The sequence below is a fragment of the Kogia breviceps genome, chromosome 1 (genome assembly GCF_026419965.1).
Source record: "Kogia breviceps isolate mKogBre1 chromosome 1, mKogBre1 haplotype 1, whole genome shotgun sequence".
Classification (NCBI taxonomy): domain Eukaryota; kingdom Metazoa; phylum Chordata; class Mammalia; order Artiodactyla; family Physeteridae; genus Kogia; species Kogia breviceps.
In genome coordinates this window covers 136,773,483-136,795,549 of record NC_081310.1, presented here as the reverse complement: position 1 = coordinate 136,795,549, position 22,067 = coordinate 136,773,483, and the positions used below count along the sequence as shown (strand labels likewise).

The following is a 22,067-nucleotide window of genomic DNA, read 5'->3' as shown; positions in this document are numbered from 1 at the left end:
TGGAGATTAAACAACATGCCCCTGAACAACCAACAGGTCAAAGAATAAATCAAAAGGGAAATCAAAGAGTACCTTAAGACTAAAGAAAATGCAAACACAACATACCAAAATGTATGGAATGTAGCAAAGCAGTTCTAAGAGGGAAGTCCATAGCAATAAACACCTAAGTTAAGAAAGGAAGATCTCAAACAACCTAAATTTTCACCTCAAGGAATTAGAAAGAAAAAAAAAAAAAAAAAAAAGAAGAAACTATGTACAAAGATAATAGAAGGATGGAAATAGTAAAGATCAGAGTGGAAATAAATGAAATAAAGACTTAAAAATAGGAAAGATAAGTGAAACTACCAGCTGGTTTTTTGAAACATAAAATTGACAAACCTTTCACTAGACTAACTGAGAGAAAAGGAGAGAAGACTTAAATTCAGAAATGAAAGAGGGGACATTACAACTGATACCACACAAATACGAAGGATCATAAGAGACTGCTAGGGACAATCTTACACCAACAAATGGGACTACCTAGAAGAAATGGATGAATTCCTAGAAACATAGAACCTACCAAACTGAATCATGAAGAAATAGAAAATCTGAACAGATCAATTACTAGTAAAGATTTTGAATCAGTAATCAAAAACCTCCCAATGAAGAAAAGTCCGGGATCAAATGGCTTCACTTGTGAAATTCTACCAAACATTCGAAGAAGAATTAATACCATTTCTTCTCAAACTCTTTCAAACAATAGAAATGGAGAGAACATTTCCAAACACATTTTATGAGGCTAGCATGAACCTGATACCAAAGCCAGACAAGGACACTGCAAGAAAAGAAAATTACAGGCCAATATCCCTGATGAACATAAATGCAAAAATCCTCAGCAAAATATTAGCAAATTAATTCAACACTAGATTAAAAGAATCATATACCAAGATGAAGTAGGATTTATTCCAAGGATGCAAGTATGATTTAACATATGCAAATCAATAAATGTGATGCTCCACATTAACAAAATGAAAGAGGAAATCGTGATTATCTCAATAGATGCAGAAAAATTACTTGACAAAATTCAACCTCCTTTAGTAATAAAAACTCTCAATAAACTGGTTATAGAAGGCCTCAACATAATCAAGACCATATGTGACAAGTCCACAGTTAACATCATACTCATTGGTGAAAAGCCAAAAGCTTTTCCTCTAAGATTAGGAACAACACAAGAATGCCTACTCTTGCCACTTTTTTCTTTTTCTTTTATCTTATTTTTTTTTTTTTGGCCACTTTTTTTCAATTTGGTACTTGGAAGTCCTAGCCAGAGCAATTAGACAAGTAAAAGAAATAAAAGGTACCAAATCAGAAAGCAAGAAGTAAGACTGTCTCTGTTTGCAGATCACATGATATTATATATAGAAAACCCTATAGTGTCCACCAAAAAAATATTAGAGCTAATACATGAAATCAGTAAAGTTTCAGGAAATAAAATCAATATACAAAAATCAGTTGCCTTTCTATACACCAACAACTAACTATTAGAAAGAGAAATCAAGAGTAAAATTTCATTTACAATTGCATGAAAACAATAGAATACCTAGGAATAAATTTAAATGAGGAGGAGAATTATTGGGTTGACCAAAAGTTTGTTCTGGTTTTGCCATGTTATGGAAAAACCCAAATGAACTTTTTGGCCAACCCAATATTTGTGCATTGAAAACTGTGAACTGTAGACAAAAGAAATTGAAGAAACAAACAAGTGACAAATATTCCATGTTCATGGATTGGAAGAATTAATATTGTTAAAATGTTCATAGTACCCAAAGTGATCTACAGATTTCATGCAATCCCTATCAAAATTTCAATGCCATTTTTCACAGAAATAGAAAAACCAATCCTAAAATTTGTATAAAACCACAAAAGATCCAAATAACCAAAGCAATCAAGAAAGAATAATAAAGCTAAAGGCAGTACACTTCCTGATTTCAAACTCTATTACAAACCTATAGTAATCAAAACAGTATGGTATCAGTATGAAAATAGACACATAGATGAATGGAAGAGAACAGAAAGCCCAGAAATAACCCATGCAATATAGTTGATTAATTTTTGATAAAGGAGTCAAGAATATATAATGGGGAAAGGATAGTCTCTTTAATACATGGTGCTGGGAAAACTAGACATCTACATGCAAAAGACTGAAATTGGACCTTTATCTTACACCATACACAATAATCAACTCAAAATGGATTAAAGACTTGAAAGTAAAACCTGAAACCTAGAAGACCTTATAGTTGTAAGCTCCTTGACATTGGTCTTTGCAATGATTTTTTGATTTCACACCAAAAGCAAAGGCAACAAAAGCAAAAATAAACAAGTGAGACTACATCAAACTAAAAAGCTTCTGCACAGCAAAGGAAACCATCAACAAATGAAAAGGTGACCTACTGAATGGGAGAAAATATTTGCAAACCACATATGTAATAAGGAGTTAATATCCAAAATATACAAGGAATTTATAGAACTCAACAGCAAAAAACACACAAATAACCCAATAAAAAATGGGCAAAGAACCTGAATAGACATTGTTTCAAAGAAGACATAAAAATGGCCAATAGGTGCATGAAAAGTACTCAACATTATTATCAGAGATATGCAAATCGAAACCTCAGTGAGACATCACCTCATACCTGTTAGGATATCTCTTATCAAAAAGACAAGAGATAACAAGTGTTGGTAAGGATGAAGAGAAAAGGGAACACTTGTACACTGTTGGTAGGAATGTGAATTGATTACTTCATTGTGGAAAACAGTACGGAGGTTACTCAAGAAATTAAAAATAGAACTACTACTATATGATCCAGCGATTCTAATTCTGTAAATTGGAGGAAACAAAATCAATATCTTGAAGAGATACTTGTACTCCAATGTTCACTGCAGCATTATTTATAGTACCTAATGTATGGAAACAACTTAAGTGTCATTAAATGGATCAATGGATAAATTACATTATATATACACATTGGAATATTATTCAGCCTTAAAAAGAAAGAAATCCTGCTTTTGCAATAACATGGATGAACCTGAAGGGCATTATGCTAAGTGAAATAAGCCACACAAAAACAAATATGCATGGTATTGCTTATATGTGGGGAAAAAATGTTGAATGCATGTAAATAGAATAGAATGGTGGTTACCACATGCTGGGAGTGGCAGAAATTGGGAGAGGCTGGAAAAAGGGTACAAACTTCCAGCTATAAGATGACTAATGTATTAGGATCTAATGTAGAACATGGTGAGTATAGTTGAGTATACTGTATTGTATAAGAACTTAAGCATTCACACCAAAAAAAGAAAAAAAAAAAGGAATTATATGAGGTGAACAGATGTGTCCCACCTTAAATGTGGGAATCCTTACACAATGTATATGTGTATTAAATCATCATGTTATACACTTTAAAAATATTACAATTTTATTTGTCAATTATACCTCAATAAAGCTGAAAAAAATTTACTTAATTTAAAAAATCCTTTGCCCATGTTGAAATAGGTTGTTCGTTTATTGTTGAGTTGTAGGAGTTATTTATATATTCTAAATATTAGTTGCTTATCTGATATATGACTTGCAAATATTTCCTCCCATTCTGTGGGTTGTCTTTTCACTCTCTGGATAGTGTCCTTTGATGCACAGACATTTTTTTTGATAAATTCTAATTTATCTGTTTTTTTCTTTTGTTACCTGTATTTTTGGTGTCATATCATCATTAAAATGATCATTAAAATAATGAAATCATCATTAAATCCAATGTCAAGAAGATTTCTTCCTATGCTTTCTTCTAAGCCTTTTATAGTCTTAGCTTTTATGTTTAAGTCTTTGATCCATTTTGAATTAATTTATGTATATGGTGTAAAGTAGGGGTCCAACTTCATTCTTTTGAATATAGATATCCAGTTTCCCTAGTAACATTAGCTGAAAAAAACTCTCCTTCCCCCACTGAATAGTCTTATATGTGAGCATTTATTTTAGGGCTCTCTATTCTTTTCCAGGTCTATATATCTGTCCTTATACCAGTGCCACAACATTTTGATTACTGTAGCTTTGTGTTAAGTTTTGAAATCAGGAAATGTGAGTGTTCCAACTTGGTTGCTCTGTTTCAAGATTATTTTGATAATTAATAATAAAATCTTTTAAAGTACAACCCAAGCAGAGTTTATGTGTTTGTAAACTGTATGTGTCAGGTATGAAGATTTATGCCAATGGCCACATTTATATTTTAAGCCTGACCTGTTCTGAGCTCTAGACTTGTAACTGCCTGACATCTCCACCATGCTTCTCAATATTAACAGGTCAAAAACAGTTTTTTTGTTTTTGTTTTTGTTTTGTTTTGTTTTGTTTTTGCAGTATGTGGGCCTCTCACTGTTGTGGCCTCTCCCGTTGCGGAGCACAGACTCTGGACATGCAGGCTCAATGGCCATGGCTAATGGGCCCAGCCACTCCACGGCATGTGGGATCTTCCCAGACTGGGGCACAAACCCATGTCCCCTGCATCGGCAGGCAGACTCTCAACCACTGCACCACCAGGGAAGCCCCCAAAACACAGTTTTAAATCTCTTCTTTGAAATTTCTTTTTACTTGTTTCCATATCTTAGTAAATAGCATCACACACTCTTACTCTATTTTACCACTGCTCCCCTCCCCACCCCCCACCATATTCCATCCCTCAACAAGTCCTATTGGCTTTTCCTTCCAAACATCTCCCCAATCTGACCACATCCATCCTTATTACTGTGTCCAAGTTACAGTCATTATGTCCTCCCCAATCCCCTGACCCAATCTATTCTATTCACAGAAGTCAGGAAGTCTGAGAAAAGATGAATTCTGGAATCTTACCTTTAAGACGTTTGTCCAAGTATTCTAGGATTAATCTAAACATTTGAACTACTGCAAGAATTAAAGATCCAAATGCTAGGGATCCAGTGTGATATCTGGGCAAAGATAAAATGAGAATAAAAGTTAAAATATTTTTACTATTAACTAAAAGGATGTTAGTTAATTTTTATTGGTAAAAGGGATCTGCAGAAGGATTGATAGGGAAGAGCTTCTTATACTCTCTTATTCAGATTGACAAAGGTCTCCATAGAGGATTTTAAACCATATACATCCGTTTTGCACTTCATCTATGAAAATGATACCAATAGCCTGTCATCTTATGATTTTATGTTTGAGCTGAGCAATGAAGAAACACAGACAAGTTAGTCCTTAATCTTTAATTTGGTGCCCTCCCCTACCTCTTCTCTCCAGTGACCTTTTAGAAGGATATTGGCCTGGGTAGGGATTATAAAACTGTGGCTATAAAACCAGACAAAGCCAGTGGACATCTATGAATCTTGAATTATACCTTTGACCTCAAGTACTTTGCCACTTGAATTATAAAATTGAATTATAAGCACACTAAATATAACTGGGAAGATAGGTGTAGGTTTCAGTGTGAAACTTACCTTATGGCTCGTCCAAATGCAGTAAAAAGTGGATATGGTGGGATGTCATCAGGTTTTTTCAAGGCCCAGTAATAAGAAGCAAAGGCACCAGCAAGGGCACACTGACCCAATGCAATGACAAAATTTATAAGCCAGAGAAAGACAAATAGATTGAATATCTGGAAGGTAGTGATATATTGATGGTACAGGCTCTTTCCACCATAGAAAGCAAAATGACACTGAGCTCCAGGGCAAGCTTTGGCAATTTCAGTTGTATTAAAAATCTGCACTCAGGAAAAATAAAACACAAATAATATAATATTAAGTGCTATTCCAAGATAACACCTTCCTTGCCTTCTCTTGTGTGGCCCCCAATTGCATATCTTGCATTTTTCCTTTTAGCTTCTGCTGTTATTTCTATTTTCTATAACATCACTTTATACAATTCTTTAATGAGCTCTGGAAAGTGCCTCATTTTTCCATCGTATGTTCATCAGTCTGCATCCACTATAATTTCACATTTATTAGTGTTGTTGTTGACTTTGCCTGCTTCTTAGGTGTAAGACAGGACAAGTGAGCTCAGGAAATAGCAATGCTTTCTCTCTATTCTGCCTACCATTTTCAGCGCTCTCCTGCTAACACCTGACCCACCCTCCCCTTCTCTACAGGGATCCTCATCAATGCACATGGTCTCTATTTCAGGATGATTCCTACCACTACTGCTAGATGAAATACAGTAGAGTTCTGTGTTGAAGTAAATAAAAGTTTCTTTTACTTACCTCTGGATTACAGGTTTTATTTTCATGTTTACATTGCCCCTCTGGGGCTATGACTTTGTATATAGGTACCCCTGATGTAGCCAAGTAACTGAGTGAACTCTTATTAAGGATAAATTATTTGCTGGTAGATTGAATGTAAATGGACAAGAAAGTAATGCAAATAACTCAAAAGTCCACTGAAAGATTAATTTCAAAAAACTAATCTTTTAATAATTCATTCATTTTCAGACCCAGAGTAATAATAACGTGGGTCATCTGCACTGAGTGGCCCCTTAAAAACAGTGAAATATAAAAAGAGATTTTTTTTTACGTATTGCAAAGGAGGAGTACCACATGTGAAGACAAAATAAAACAAAATGTACCATGTGACCTATCTGAGGGGAAATTCAATTGGTACACTGAAACATTTTTAGAGCTTAGCAATCATAATCTCCATCATCATCACCATCATCATCATCATCTCAATTATATCTTTAGGATGTTCCTAGTCTTTTCCAGATGGAAACAGACACAAACTCCTAGCTCCTGAATAGTAGTGTGTACCTGAGGTTTGAAGGGGTCAATTACCAAAGGATACACTGCTATCACAGCCCAGTAGGAAATGCAGATTGAGAGGAAAATGAAAGTTAAAACTGGATAAATTAAGGTAGTAGGGATGTATCCAATGGCTCTAAAATAAAACAAATAGTTGAAACTGAAAATGATCCAGTTATAATTTCTCAATTAAAATTTTATCTGTTAGAACTAGAAATAAGCCTTTGACTGAATTCATTCTAAGAACAGTGGTAATAACCATCAACTTTTTTGCTGGTGTATACTTACTTGGTTTTAAAATTTTATTTATTCATGTTTAGTAAGTTAGAGGCATTCTTTCAATGCTCACGTTTGATTCCCGCCAAAGGTTCCCAAACCTTCTCCTCTTTGGTTATTTCTGTCTGACGCATAAATATTTGATGCATTATAATCATGGTATTTCTCCCTTTTCCTTAGACTTTTAAAATTAGAGAGGACCTTGAAGATCATCTGATCAAATGTGAGAATCCATCCCTAATTTAAGAATCCCTTCTGAACTATCTTCAAAACATGTTCATTAGTCTCTGGTGATCTCATTGAGTGAAAGGAACTTACTTTTATATGACACAGCTTATTCTATTTTCTTAACAACCAAAGTATTAGAAAGTTCTTCCTTATCTGCCTGCATGTAATTCACATCCACTACCTTCTGGAGAAGAAATGACCACCTTTTCCATACAGCAACCCTTCAAGCAACTCATTATTCTTTTATTCTCCAGGGTAATAATTCTTTTGATATTTCCGCCTAAGATATGGTTTCTAAAATATTCATATCCTAGTTGCCCTATAATCTTTTCAGCATATGATACTGAATTAACCCTATGCTGTTTGATATAGCCACTGAGAACTATGATGGAACTATTTCTACTCCTAATGCACTGACACATTTTATTTTTTTGCGATACGCGGGCCTCTCACCGTTGCGGCCTCTCCCGTCGCGGAGCACAGGCTCTGGACGCGCAGGCTCAGCGGCCACGGCTCACGGGCCCAGCCGCTCCGCGGCATGTGGGATCTTCCCGGACCGGGGCACGAACCCGCGTCCCCTGCATCGGCAGGCGGACTCTCAACCACTGCGCCACCAGGGAAGCCCCTACTGACACATTTTAGATTCATTTTTGTATTTGTTACCTTCTCCACCTCACTATTTGGGGTATGCTATTCTCTCTTTTCCCCAGACACTGCTGTTCAGTGGATTATTGGGTATCCCTATGTTTACCCTGTATTCTCACGCACATTTATTCCAGCTCTTATTTTCCCTTGAAAAAAATTATTAACCAGTCACAGTAGTAATTGCCCTTTAACACACACACACACACACACACACACACACACACATTTAGAGGCATAGCAGCGGGATAAGTGAATTGTACAATATCATATTATTTAAGAAATAACCCAGCAAATCAGTAGTTTTCAGTTGGCTAATGATAGGGCTTCAGTTATTGTGGGAAGGAGAAAGTTTAATTTCACAAACTGCTTGTTAACTATTTCAAACACTGGCTTTAGGTGGCACTATTATTATTACAGATGATGATTTTGTTAAAACAATCCTTAAAGACTATTTAAAATAATTTGGTCCTTGGTCATTAACACCTCAGTTTCCATCATTCTAAATAGAGAACATGACCTATTGGCTTTATAGTAACACTTTCCTTGCTGTTTCCATGAATTATTCAAAAGTTTAAAGTATTATCCTCAAGTGACCTTTTGGAATAGTTTAGAAACTGTAGGTGTTATTACCTCACAACATGAATTTTATGAAAAATTGTTTATTCTGTAGCATTTTAAAATAAAAATGGCTCTGGGTATAAAATGTTCCTGAATTGAGAGCTGTAGATACAAAATGTATAGTCTGGTAGATCTAGGACCAATTATTCTGTCTACTGGCAAGTTTCGTTACTTATACAAAACTAGCAAGAGCACATAATTGACTTTATAGTATTATGGTGATTTAAAGTTCTGCAAATGATCTCAACCATTAATATTAACATATAACTCAGTATGGGAATAATATAACATAACTAACTTTTATACAGCACTTTATCACTTACTTTCACATAAGTTATCCTCCTAACATATATTTGGTGTTAAAAAAAAGTGCTAGTGCATAGAATACATGGGTTTTAGCTTTATTTTACCCTATTATAATTGAGGTTTGGGGATTTTGAAAGATTTGTTAGCATGAAGTTTTTAATACGTGGCAGAGTCTGAACTTGAACAAGTCTTCTTGAATGGAAAGCAGATTTAACAAGCCATCTTAAAGGGAAAATAGTCTGGGGCATCTACAAAGAAGCAGTGACCAATATGACTGATTGATATACAGTATATGAGTTTCTCCATCAAGGCCTTACTTGCTCCCCTCCTTCAGCAGGGCAATGGAGATGCGGATTCGGTCCCTGAGGAAGATCAGCATGAGGATGATGAACACTTCAAGGATGCAGAGTATTATCACTTTAAACAGGGAAAAAAAAAAATAGTGTACGATGCAAATCAATCCAAAAAGCAAACTTTCTCTGCAAAAGTTAGGACTGATCTTCATGATTATTTCTGCCAATTCTGACACTTCATAATTTAAGCAGTGCTACCTCTCCAAAAATGCCAGTTTTAGAAATTCGCTTTCAAAACCTCCCAGAAACAGTAAAAAAAAAAAAAATCTAGATTAAAACTTTTAGCTAGAGTTTAAACAAATCAGTTGGACAGGCTTCATTTTATCTATGGAAACATTTCACACCATTTGTAGAAATGAGAAAATAGGCATGGAAGGAAGGAAAGGCTGCTTTAGGCAACTCTATTTTAGATGTTTTCACTTTCACTCCTTTGAGTAAGAGAATCATTACAGAAGAAAACTTCTGGACTGCCTCCCCACTCACAATGCCTCTTAATTAATTGATCTTGCTGATGGACGGGGTGGGTTCTGAGATGCCACATTTTAAGTTTCACACTCCACCTATCATGGCTGCCATTGATGAAATCAGAGTGTAAACCCAACCCAAGTTGTGTAATAAAAGTCTCAGAATTAGAATTAAGGGAATCTAGTTCGGTTTTGAATTGAAGTTTATAAACCTCTTGAACTAAGAGTTATACATGTTTAATAAACTGTGTAAAAACCATCTTTATGTGAAGTAAGTGAGGCTGTAAAGAAAGAATAAAATGTATATGTGTAAAGAAAGAGAGCAAGTGGAGGAAATCTTGGCTCTTCTTTGGCTTTTTGTTTCCTGGATCCACATACACTTGAAAGTCCAGCTGCTTTTCTGCTATTTTGAGTTTGGTGAGACACTTCTATATTCTTAGAATAAATACCCCTGCCTTGCCTCCAGCTTGTTCCTTTGTTTCTTTTTACTTAAAGCCGAACAGTCCTAATTACTATATTTCCTCAATTCTAAGACATACCTTCAATTTAGTAATATCCTTTCAGGAAAAGTAAAGAAATGCTTTATTAAATGTCTATTCATTGATTATAAAATGCATCTTGACCTCAGAGATGTTAAACAGTGAAAAGGTATGGATCCTAAATTAAGGAAATATAGTACTGCTAATAACAAAATCTGAAATTATAAAAGAAACTTAATGGAAAGTTAAATTAAATTCCTACCCATGAAGGAATCCGTTCTAACGTTCTTGCTAGATAGTTATTCTGCTCATGTCTGAACACTTCCAGTGATAGGGCACTCATTATTTCATTCTATTGTTATACCACTGAGATTCGGATGATACATCACACTTCAGTTAGTATCTCCAAGTAAGTAGAAATCAGTTAACCCAGAGATGTGGGAGGATCTTAGTAACGTATCATCTCGCTACTATATCTTCTTTTAGTTAAATGATGTATTTATGTTTTTATGCAAATTTGATTCTCTTAAAACTAAACTGAGTCCAAAATTGTGGAGTATAGCCATATTAACCTAAAATCATTATCTTCTTTGGACAAACTTAAGAATATGAAATATATCAGTCACTTTATGTTCTGAAATTGCATTGAAAAAGAACACTGCATATTAAATGTGTACCTTTACAAAATTACATATTTTAAATGGTTATATTTGAGAAATTTAACTGTCTTTTGAATTTTTTTATATATTATATTCCCTCCTTTTGTTTGAGCAAGAGTAAACAAGAGAAACATATATTTTGAGCCCATATAGAGAGCTGGTATAAATCTAACTTTACCAAGGAGGCTGGGATAATTAATAAAAATGAGAATAGAACCATCTCCTAACACAATCCAAGACTCAAAAAAATTATAATTTTTGCATGTATAACTGCATATTTTTAGTGTTCCTGTCAATTAGTATAATTCATACATATACCCTTGTCTCTGGTGCCTAGGATTTCATCAAACACAGAGTAAGTAATCAATTAATGTCTGATAAATGCATTGTGAAAGCTAACACTCATTTGAGGAAAGATAAGTATTGCTAGACTTGGAAATAAAAGCGAGCCCTGTTTTCTCCTCAAAGTACCTCTCAACTTTTCCAATGGTAGATTCTGATCATCTCAATGATTTTTGTATTGAAGGTCCTTAAGAGACAGCAGCAGGATGACCATAGAACCTATAACTAAGATCCATCTGGGAGTAAAACTAGAGGTTTCAATACATAATGGATGAGATTTGTCATCTTTAGATATGACAGATGACAGTGAGTGGACTGCTGAGGAGATATGGAATCACTCAAATTCAGAAAAAGTAATGAGGATGTAAGTTCTAAGACACCTGATTTTTATAGTTAAAAAAAATGGCTATCAGTGAAGTTCTTCTGAAACATATTTGAAAAAATAATGTGTTATGTGAAGGGAATTAGCTGCATGAGGGCTAGAAATGGGAACCCAAAGAGCAAGAATTTGGCATTTTGATCTAGCGCTATCCAAGGAACAGAGAAAAACTGAATTTGGCAGACAAAGGAATCTGGTGGGGGCTTCTGTGCAGCAGGGCTAGGTCATCAAGCTTGGCATGAGTCTGAAGAAAACATCTCTCAAGACTATCCAAGGGTCTCTGCTAAAAAACTTTCTCATTAGTAATCTTATTCCCCATATGCCTTGACCCCAGGAAAGCAGTGTCCTAGGTGGTATATATGTCTGTATTCTGGTCACAGAGAGAGTACCCTAATAGTTTTAACGAATAAAAAGGCACTCTTGTGACATGTTGTGAGCCTGTCCCTGAAGACTTTTGGGTGAAGTGGCAAAATTAAGTTTTCAGATTTATGGTGATGGGATCCATGCTGGAATCATGATACTCTCTAAGATACTGCCCCCCTCTTAGGCTACCTCTGGGCTCCTTACCAGGCATCCTCAAACTTGTCTTCCCTGGCTCTCTAACTTCAACAATATATGAAGATATAAAAATATGAAATATTTTTAAAGCACCACGTAATTATAGATCATCTTTAAAATCTTGAATAAATAACATGAATCTCTGTAAAGTGCAAGGAATAGTATAATAAAACCATTTTAGAAATATAGGATTGAAGCCATCTCTGAAATCATCTAGCTTTTAAAATTTTTGTTAATATTACCCTTAACTAACTCAATCTAAATAAACATTTCAAAAATGTACATTTCTTTTCAGTTACTTATTATTCCAATTCTATAACAAGTTGTTTAAAAGTCCTACTATGAAAAAATTATTGTTTCTTATTTTTCTTTTTCCTTTTTCTATTTTTAAAAACAAGTTTGAAAAATCACACATTTTTTTCCTTTTAAAATACCTTTCTTGGATATCAGATTAATGGCTATAAACATCTATATCCAACCCATTTTAAGTTGAAGGCAAATAGCTTGAGATCACTGTAAAGTAACATTTTCCTAGATTATATAATAAATTCCCCTCAATGACTTTTCCATTTATTGTAGCTAGTATTATTATAGACACACTTATTTTAATGACATTAGCAATAAGTATATTTTAACAAGTTATACCAACCCAAATTTTCCTTTACACAAAAAGATGCTTTCTCGTTATCACAATTTTAACAAACAAGTTTTTAAAATCCACTCACTAAATGCGAACCATGTTTGTTTCAGTTGAAAGTACATGCTTATATCAGTCTGAATCCCGATGTGATATACAGTTAAGTGAGAATTTGGCTGTCCCTGAAGACTGCTGTATTCCCAGTAACAGTGCCATATTCCTTGAAAAGGAGAGAAAAGTAGACTAATATAAAATGTTATTTTCTGAAATATAAGCTATACACTTATAACACATATCTACATGAAATTGATCAGCATGGTCGTTTTTACAAAGGCAAGATTCATATTTCACATTAAATATTTTATGTGCATCTAATAGTCTAAATGTGCTACTGTATTCAGTATAAATGTTTTCAGTATTTGTCTGGATGACTGTGGCAACATCTAGCTTTAAATGACCTTTTAACTAGAAACAACTTTAATGTCCATCAATAGCACCTGGTTAAAAAAATTATGGTATATTTGTACAGTAGAATACTGCATTTCCATATAAAGAGGACAAAGTCTAGTGTTAGTGAATGATCACCAGATGTTTTGTTAAATGGAAAAAAGAAAAGTAAAAAATGATATAAAAATATGCTATAATTCATATAAGAAGTAAGAACTATATATATTTTCTTATACACACATAAAGTATCTCTGGGAGGATACATAGAAATACAATATTTTTTGCTTCCAGGGCAGGAAACTTGGTGACTAAGGAATAGAATGAGAAGGAAAATTTTCACTGTATAAACTTTTTATCTTTTAACATATAATCTATTTAAAAAGCAAATTTTAAAAATCATTTAAGTTGAAAAAAGCCCTTGTGAAATCTTTTCAATGGTGAAGGAATGTCTTGATGAACTATCTAAAATCATATTCTTATCAAAGATCGTGTCCAGGCAAGGCAAACATGGACTGTATTTTCCCCAAGACGCTGTGTTTCAAACTGTTAATGACTTTTCACATGGTTTAGATAAAGTGGGAATAAAAAACAGAGTTAAGAGGCCTATTTATTTTAATGACCCATGAGTCTGGATTAGGTCCGTTGGATATGTCCTAGCAATAATGAGGAAAATAGCTTTTAAAACCTCTAACTGTAAACTAACCGGTTTTTTCCCTAGATACAAGGTGAGAGGGTATGGCCCATTGAAAGACAAAAAACTAAATTAGAAAGAACAATTGTCTCTCAAAGAAATATAAGATAAATCCCTTCCTTTTAGGCACTGCTTTCCCTGTGAATTTTTTAAAATTCCTTTAAAAATGCTTTATGGAATATTTGATGCATACAAAATTATATGTAATGCAGATGTTGGTTTTAAAGCATACAATACAGTAAAATAAACATACGAATGCATCACCTATCTTAAGATTTTATCATCCTAATTTTGCTCTAATTACACAAAATAAAAATTTTTCTTCTACCTGAGATTTTCATCCTATCATACCTACTGCCTCTCCCTGCCAAAGAACAATTATTCTGAATCCTGTGCTTATTATTCTCTTATTTTAGCAGAAAGATATGTTGAAATATCTCCTTAAGGGGTATTTATATCCCATATTTATTATTTATTGATTTATTATTAATTCTTATAGTTCTATGACTTTTGAGGCTATTTTTAGATGCATACATGTTTAGAATTAGTATATCTTTTTAGTAAATTGTATCCTTTATATCCCTAGCAATGCTTTTCATTCCAAAATCTATTTTGTCTGATATTATTATGGCTACTGCAGCTTTCTTTTGGTTAATGATTGCTAGTATATTTTTATCTATCCCTTCACTTTGAAACTTCCAATTTCCTTATGTTTTATGTAACTTATGTAAATAGGACAGCTCCAATTTGTATATTTATATCTTAATCTGACCTGACAATCTCTGTATCCTAAATGATGAGCTTAATAAATTTATATTTAATGTATTGCTATATTTATTTTTCAACCTTCTTACTTTTTGCTTTTCCTGTTCCACTTTGTATCCGTACTTCTTTTCTTCCAATTCTTGTCCTTTAAGAATTGATCAGTTTTTGTTTGTTTACTTATATTCTATTTTTCCCCTCTACTGGTTCAGAGATGTCTTCTCTGTTTTTAGAATACATTATCCTTGAAAATTGACTATGTGTACTTACTAACCAAGTCTAAAGTCAACACAAGGAAATACAAGAAACTTAGATTACTCAATAATCACCCTAGTCTGATTATTCCTCTGTATTTTACTTTTGTACAGTTAGACCTCAAAAAATTGGATATTATCATTATTTTATACAAAGGTTGTTAAGCTCTACCTACACATTTACCAATTCATTTTCTTTGCTCATCATTCTTTCTTGCATCTCATACATTTTTGTGGAATCATTTTCCTTCTTTTTTTTTTTTGTTTTTGTTTTTGTTTTTGTTTTTGTGTGTGTGTGTGTGGTACGCGGGCCTCTCACTGTTGTGGCCTCTCCCATTGTGGAGCACAGGCTCCGGACACGCAGGCTCAGTGGCCATGGCTCACGGGCCCAGCCGCTCTGCGGCATGTGGGATCTTCCCAGACCGGGGCACGAACCTGTGTCCCCTGCATCAGCAGGCGGATTCTCAACCACTGTGCCACCAGGGAAGCCCCTCATTTTCCTTCTTGAAGTAGGCATTCCTTTAGTATATGTCTATTTATAAACTCTGGTTTTTACTTATCTTAAAATATCTTTATGTTACTCTTATTCTTGAAAGATAGTTTTGCTGGGTGTACAGCTGTAGGTTGACTGTTATTTTTTCTTAGCTCTTTGAAGGTATTATTCTACTTCTTTTGTTGCTGTCAAAAAGTCTGCTTCAGGGACTTCCCTGGTGGCACAGTGGTTAAGAATCTGCCTGCCAATGAAGGGGACATGGGTTTGATCCCTGGTCTGGGAAGATCCCACATGCCACGGAGCTACTAAACCCACGCACCACAACTACTGAGCCCACATGCCACAACTACTGAAGCCTGCGCACCTAGAGCCCATGCTCCAATTAGGAGAAGCCACTGCAATGAGAAGCCTGCGTACCGCAGTAAAGAGTAGCCTGCGTTCGACGCAACTAGAGAAAGCCCACACGCAGCAACGGAAGACTCAATGCAGCCAAAAATAAAAATAAATTTAAAATTTTATAATTAAAAACAAAGTCTGCTTCAGCCTAATTGTTCCTTTGTATATAATCTGTCTTTTCTCTCCAGTTGTTTTAAAAGTCTTTTGTCTTTGGTCTTCTGAAGTTTCACAACAATTTCTTTCTTTTACATCATTAATTTCTTGCTCTCTAATGGGTCATTCCAAACAGTATACAAGCATGTTGTTCTTTCTTACATCTTAAAGAATAAAACAAAAGATATTCTACTTTTGACACTCTTCCCCCAATCCACTGCCCAATTACTCCCCACTGCAATAAAACTCTCCAAAATAGCCATCTATATTGTCTATCTGCAGTTCCTCTCCTCCCATCCTCTTTCAATCCACTCTAACCAGACTTTTCTTTCTCATTATTCTACCAAAACTGCCCTCATCAGATTACCAGTGATCTCATCACATTTCTAAATCCAAGGCCTAGTCTCAGTTTCTCAGTTCTCATCTTTCTTGACCTATCAGCCCCATTTGACATGGTTTATCGCTCCCTCCGCTGTTGTTGTTGTTGCTCCTTTTTAACTTGGCTTCTATAACATCACCTGCTTTCAGTTTTCAAAAAAACCTGTTTTTCCTCAGTTGTCTTTGCTGGTCCCTTCTCTTCTCCCTGACCTCTTAATGTTGGAGGACTTCTGAACTCAGTCTTTGGTCCACATCTCTATGTATACGTATTTTTTGGGGTAGTCTCAGCCAGTGTCATGGCTCTAGTGCTTCTGACTCCTAACTATATTTCTTTAGGCTAACTCTCTCTTTCTAACTCCAGACTGTATATTGAACTGCCTACTTGACATCTCCACTTTAATGCCTAATAAACATCTCAAACTCAACATGTTCAAAATTACACTTCTGATCAATCCCCTTTCTAAATCAAAAGGTTTAGAACCTTTCTCCACTCAAACCTTCCCTATCTCAGTTGATGTCAACTCCATCTCTCCAGTTGCCTGGATTAAAACCTTAGAAGTCATTTTTGACTTCTGACACTCTCAAGAACTGCATTCAATCCATCAGGAAATTCAGTTGGTTCTACATTAAAAACCTATATGCCCATCCTTATTGCTACCTCCTTGGTCTGAGCTTCCCTCATTTAGCACATGAATTACTGCAGTAACCTATTCACTGATCTCATTGCTTCTCCTCTTGCCTCACTATGGTCTCTTCTCAACACAGGGACTAAAGCTGTCATCATTTCATATCCCTTCTCTACTCAAAACCCTACCTTGCCTCCCCATTTCACTCAGAGTAAAAAGTAAGATCTTACAATAATCTATAAGTCTCTGGCCCTCCATAAATTCTATGACCTCATTTCCTATTCTCCCCTTTACTCAGTACACTCATCCACACAAGCATTCTAGCCATTTCTTCAACACGCTCCCACCTTCAGGACTTTGTGCTAGCTGTACTCACTGTCTGGAACTCTTCCTTTATCTCCAATGGCTAACTCCGTTGCCTCCTTCAAGTGTTTTCTCAGACCTCTTCTCCAAAAGGCCTAGCCTACTAATACTGCAATTTGCTCTCCTTGCGCTACCATGATACTCTCAATCCCCCTTTATCTATTCTACATTTTCTTTTTTTCATGGCAAGAATCACCTTCTAATAGATAATATGCTTAGGCTATAAGTATCAGGAGAGTAAGAACGTTTGTCTTTTTGTTTACTGTTCTTTCTCAAGAGCCTAGAATAGTGCCTGTTACACAGCAGCTGCTCAACTAATATTTGTTGACTGAACAAATAAAAGAAAGTACAACTAGATATGGGTGTCACTTCCCTTACTCTCCTTTGTATAATTAAAGCTTCCCTGTATCTTTGAACGTATACTTTTCATCAGTTCTAGAAAATTCCCAGCCAATACTTTTCAAATATGCTGATATATCTTAGGCCCTAAATCTATTCTCAATCTATTCTCTCTCTCTCTTAACCCCACACAATCATATTTTGTCCTCTTGTCACATTCTGCTGTATTCTGAGTAATTATTTCAGAGGTTCATCTTTCAGTTCATTAATTCTCTATTTTACTATTTAACTTATCAATTTAATTTCTAATCTAACACTATATTGCTTTGTTTTGAAAAGTTCTATTTGGTTCATCTTCATGTATGCCTGGATATTTTTGATGATTTCTTTTTTTTAATTGTATTTTTAATTCTTAAACATTTTATACATGATTATCTCATGTTCTGTATCGATCCATATCTGAATTCTTGGAGGCGTCAATCTGATGTTTATAGTTTCTTTTGTTTCTTTATTTTATGTAAATTTATTTATCTTATATATATATTTTGGCTGTATTGAGTCTTCATTGCTGTGCGCGGGCTTTCTCTAGTTGTGGTGAGCAGGGACTACCCTTCGTTGCAGTGCACGGGCTTCTCATTGCAGTGGCTTCTCTTGTTGCAGAGCATGGGCTCTAGGCACACAGGCTTCAGTAGTTGTGGCTTGTGGGCTCTAGAGCACAGGCTTACTAGTTGTGGCGCACAGGCTTAGTTGCTCCGTGGCATGTGGGCTCTTCCCAGACCAAGGCTCAAACCCGTGTCGTGGATTCTTAAGCACTGCACCACCAGGGAAGCCCCCTTTTCTTTCTTGCAAAAGACCATTTCCTTGCATGTTTGGTAATCTCTGATTGTAGCTCATACTTTGTTCATTTTAATCTGTGGAAACCTGGTGATCTGAATTGAAGGTGCTTTCATCTACAGGGGATTTATATTTGTTTCTGTTGGCAACCAAAGGGTACTACCAAACTGGGGTCACTTTATACATTTTCCAGGATCCCAGACCTACTCCAGGAGTTTCAGGTCTGACCCTCTACTCTTCTGCTGTCTCTAAGTGTCCTGATTGTAGCCCTGGTATGGTCCGCCCATAAATTCATATGTGCTTCCTGCTCGGTTCCCCACATTTTAGCTTGTGGGTTTAAAATGGTTTTCCTTTTGGGGAGATTTCCTTTACTTCTGGTAAGCTCATCAAAAAAATACATTACATAAAACAATACAATACTATTTTATGCCATTATTTCATAGCAAGAGAACCCTTCAGATTATTAATTCTTCCATACTGGTGGATGTGAAAATCTCAGCAGTGTTTTCCAATTTATTTTTCTATTGCTTTCTCACTCCTGTCCTAGTGTTTGTTTGTTTGTTTTTAAAAGTATGTTCCCTGGGCTTCAAGTCCTCTTTCCTCAATAATATTCCTGCATAATAACTAAATAATAGATACCATTTACTGAACAATTACTATGTGCTAGGCAGCTCTCTAAGTACTTTATATACATTATTTATTAACACTCACAGATTCCTATTATACAGTTGAGGATACTATGAATTCGAGACACTATATACTTGCAGAGAATCACACAATTAATGTGATGATTCTAGAACTGTGCCTTTTTCAAACTCCAAATACATATTTGTAACCATGGTGTTATACGGCCTCCCCTATATATCTCTTAATTTGTTCTGGTCAATGAGAATTGTTCACATGCTCAACCTCTAAGATGACAAAGGAAAGGGAATATTTTGAGTTCCAAGGAGGAAAACAAAAAACGACTTTTAGACAAAAAGCTTTCTTGGGAGTTTCAGATTAGAGGACAGCAATTCTTGCATTCCTCTACCAGACTGACCCACCTCTTCACAGGCAGCTGCACAGGGTGAGCAGATAAGGAATAATACCTGGAAAGATGTGAACAATTGTCTAGAAACTTAATTAGGATAACAAGCAGGATAATAACAATACGCCAAGACATGCTGAGTGTTTGCTGTATTCCAGGGACCATTCTAAGATCTTTATATTAATTGTCTCATTTTATACTCAGTCTTGTGAGATGAAGATACCATTATTGTGCTGTTCTGGATAAGGAAACTGAGGCTTATAATCATTAAAATTTTCCAAAGTCTCCCAGTTACATTATGGAGCTGGGATTGGAACCCAAGCTAGCTACAGATTTTGCGGATTCTTCTGGTTTCTAATGCTGACATGTGTTTAAAGCTCTTCTTCTTTGAGTGACAAAAATAGGAAATTGTTATTTTTGGTATCTGTGACCAAATCTCATTGTCAATCTAAATGGTGTTGTAGCAGAAATCATTCTTTTGAATAGAAACCTCTCAAACATTCATATATTGGCCCATACATTTATTAGAAGACTGAGAAAAAGCTGCCATAAGTGCTATACTGTTCCTTAGGAGAAACTTTAATTCCTTTTTTAGTGTTTGCATTTTACCTGTACTGCATTTAGCAGGATTGAGTTGATTTAATTAGAGCTCAACCTTGAAATAAAGTAACTCTCCATCCAATGTGTAATTCAGAATACTTGCCTCTAGAGGGTGATGCCTCATTATGGAGTACTGGCCAATTATTAAAATATGTGACAGTACCTGGATTAAAAGTTCTAAGTTGAAAGAGGAAAACAGATCAATCACACTTCTGTAACAATGTAGACCTGGCCTTTGATCAGACAGAAAAGTTAAAGGACTCAAAGAAATTGTCTGAAATATTTTTCATTAACTTAAAAGGGATTCTTTTCACCTCCTTCTTAATACCCATGAGGCATGAGACCAAAGGCTGGTAGAGAAAAACAGTAGAACTTTCTGATAGCACTTTTTTTTTTACAAGATAAAGAAGAAATAATAGAGACAATATATGCAAAATTAAATAATTTTTCTCAATTTAACAACTTTTGGAGGGGAATAATTAAACTCACTGCAAGGAAAATGCTTTCTGGTGATTGATAATGTGGACTGAGAAGAAAAAGATTATTTTGATATTTGGTGATTTTAAGAGGGTGATACCTACCATAAGCTATAATCCCAATCACACCAAAGGTGAAGAGCCAGAAGAGGAAGCCAGCCGTGAACCTCAGGAGTACCACAAACATCCAACTGAGGAGCATGGCGATAGTCAGGCCACTGGAGGAAAAAATGCACAACAAACGCAGTGGGCCAGTGTGCTGAACATAGCAGAATGAGCACAGCAAGACAACACATTTTTCTATTCAAAAAGATTCTTGATTATTTTACCTGGCTATAGAAACATTTATAATGTTAAAAAGTATAAATAATTTTTGCTGTTAAGATTTTCATGTGAAAGAGTAGGACCATCAGGGACTTTACACATGAATCAATTTTGTGCCTAGGTAAACTGAAGTTCAGTATCAATAGTTGTTCCAGGAAAAAACACAGTTCCTATCTGCCACAGTCCTATTTTTTTCCTTCACACTTACCCACCAAGTATAAAAAGCATGGATAAAGCATATCCATGAGGAAATTGTGCTGTTCCTGTTCTATCTACCTGGTCACTAATGAAAACCTTATGTAATATAACACTCTAGCAGTAAGGGAACAAACTTAGGGCAGAAAGACAAGCAAAATAACTGTCCCACACAGTTCCTGAATCCATGATTTTGCAGTCATTATCATTCTGGTCTAATTATCTCTAATCGTTTGTGATGTCTAACCTCACTAGACATTTATTTCAGGTCCCCAGTGATCTGTGGGCCATTATTTGGAGCCGTGATAAGGCTTCTGTGTCTCCTGGGCCATGCAACTTTATGAACCAATCAACAGCATGAATATTTTCCTTCTGTTTCAGTTTCTTTCTGGGGTTTGATTGAGCTACTAGAGGTACTTCTTCCCCCACACCCCCATATATCCAGGTTAAAATCATATTGGATTCTTCTAGGTAATTTCATCAAAGAGAACTCACTAAGATTGGAAATTTGGCTGGTGCTTCTATTAAGAACTGACACCACTGGTGATATCTGCAAGTTTCCAAACAGACAGAGCCTGGCACATTGATTGAGTTTATTGTCTTCAAATATTATCTTTAAAAAGAAAATATTAATAATACTGTCACTGGATAGATGACAGCATGTATCAGAGTACCTCCTCAGCTCACAGTCTTGCAGAGCCTGTGCTTTTAACTTCAGAAGCCATTCCCTTTTAAAAATCACAGATACTTTAATGCTGAAATCTTCAACATAGTTGAAGATTTATACTGTGGCATAGTTCAAGGGGGTTATTAGAAAAGGTCAGGGGGGGAAGAAAGAAATATATCTCTTTACTGTTCTGTGTTTTTAATTCCCGCATAAAAATTCTAACTGAATAAACTAAGTCCCAGCACGTCAGTCTTTGCCTTTATATGTATAAAATAGATGAGAACAGAAGAGTTGAAAATAAAGGGAGGTGTATATGTTCTAG

The 22,067-nt window shown here is 35.3% G+C and overlaps 1 protein-coding gene across 5 annotated transcripts in view; it reads right to left on the bottom strand.

Moving 5' to 3' along the window:
• Positions 1-22,067, bottom strand: part of SLC44A5 (solute carrier family 44 member 5) — a 384,424-nt gene that overhangs the window by 22,772 nt on the left and 339,585 nt on the right. For 4 of the 5 annotated variants that reach the window (XM_067005692.1, XM_067005685.1, XM_067005705.1 and 1 more), the window contains exons 10-16: positions 20,665-20,777; positions 12,806-12,937; positions 9,164-9,263; positions 6,817-6,909; positions 6,240-6,327; positions 5,482-5,744; positions 4,874-4,968 (exon numbers count right to left, since the gene is read on the bottom strand). In XM_067005692.1, coding sequence (XP_066861793.1) covers positions 4,874-4,968; positions 5,482-5,744; positions 6,240-6,327; positions 6,817-6,909; positions 9,164-9,263; positions 12,806-12,937; positions 20,665-20,777 — 884 coding nt within the window. The remainder of the gene's footprint in view (positions 1-4,873; positions 4,969-5,481; positions 5,745-6,239; positions 6,328-6,816; positions 6,910-9,163; positions 9,264-12,805; positions 12,938-20,664; positions 20,778-22,067) is intronic. The other variant, XM_067005711.1, reaches the window with a different exon arrangement.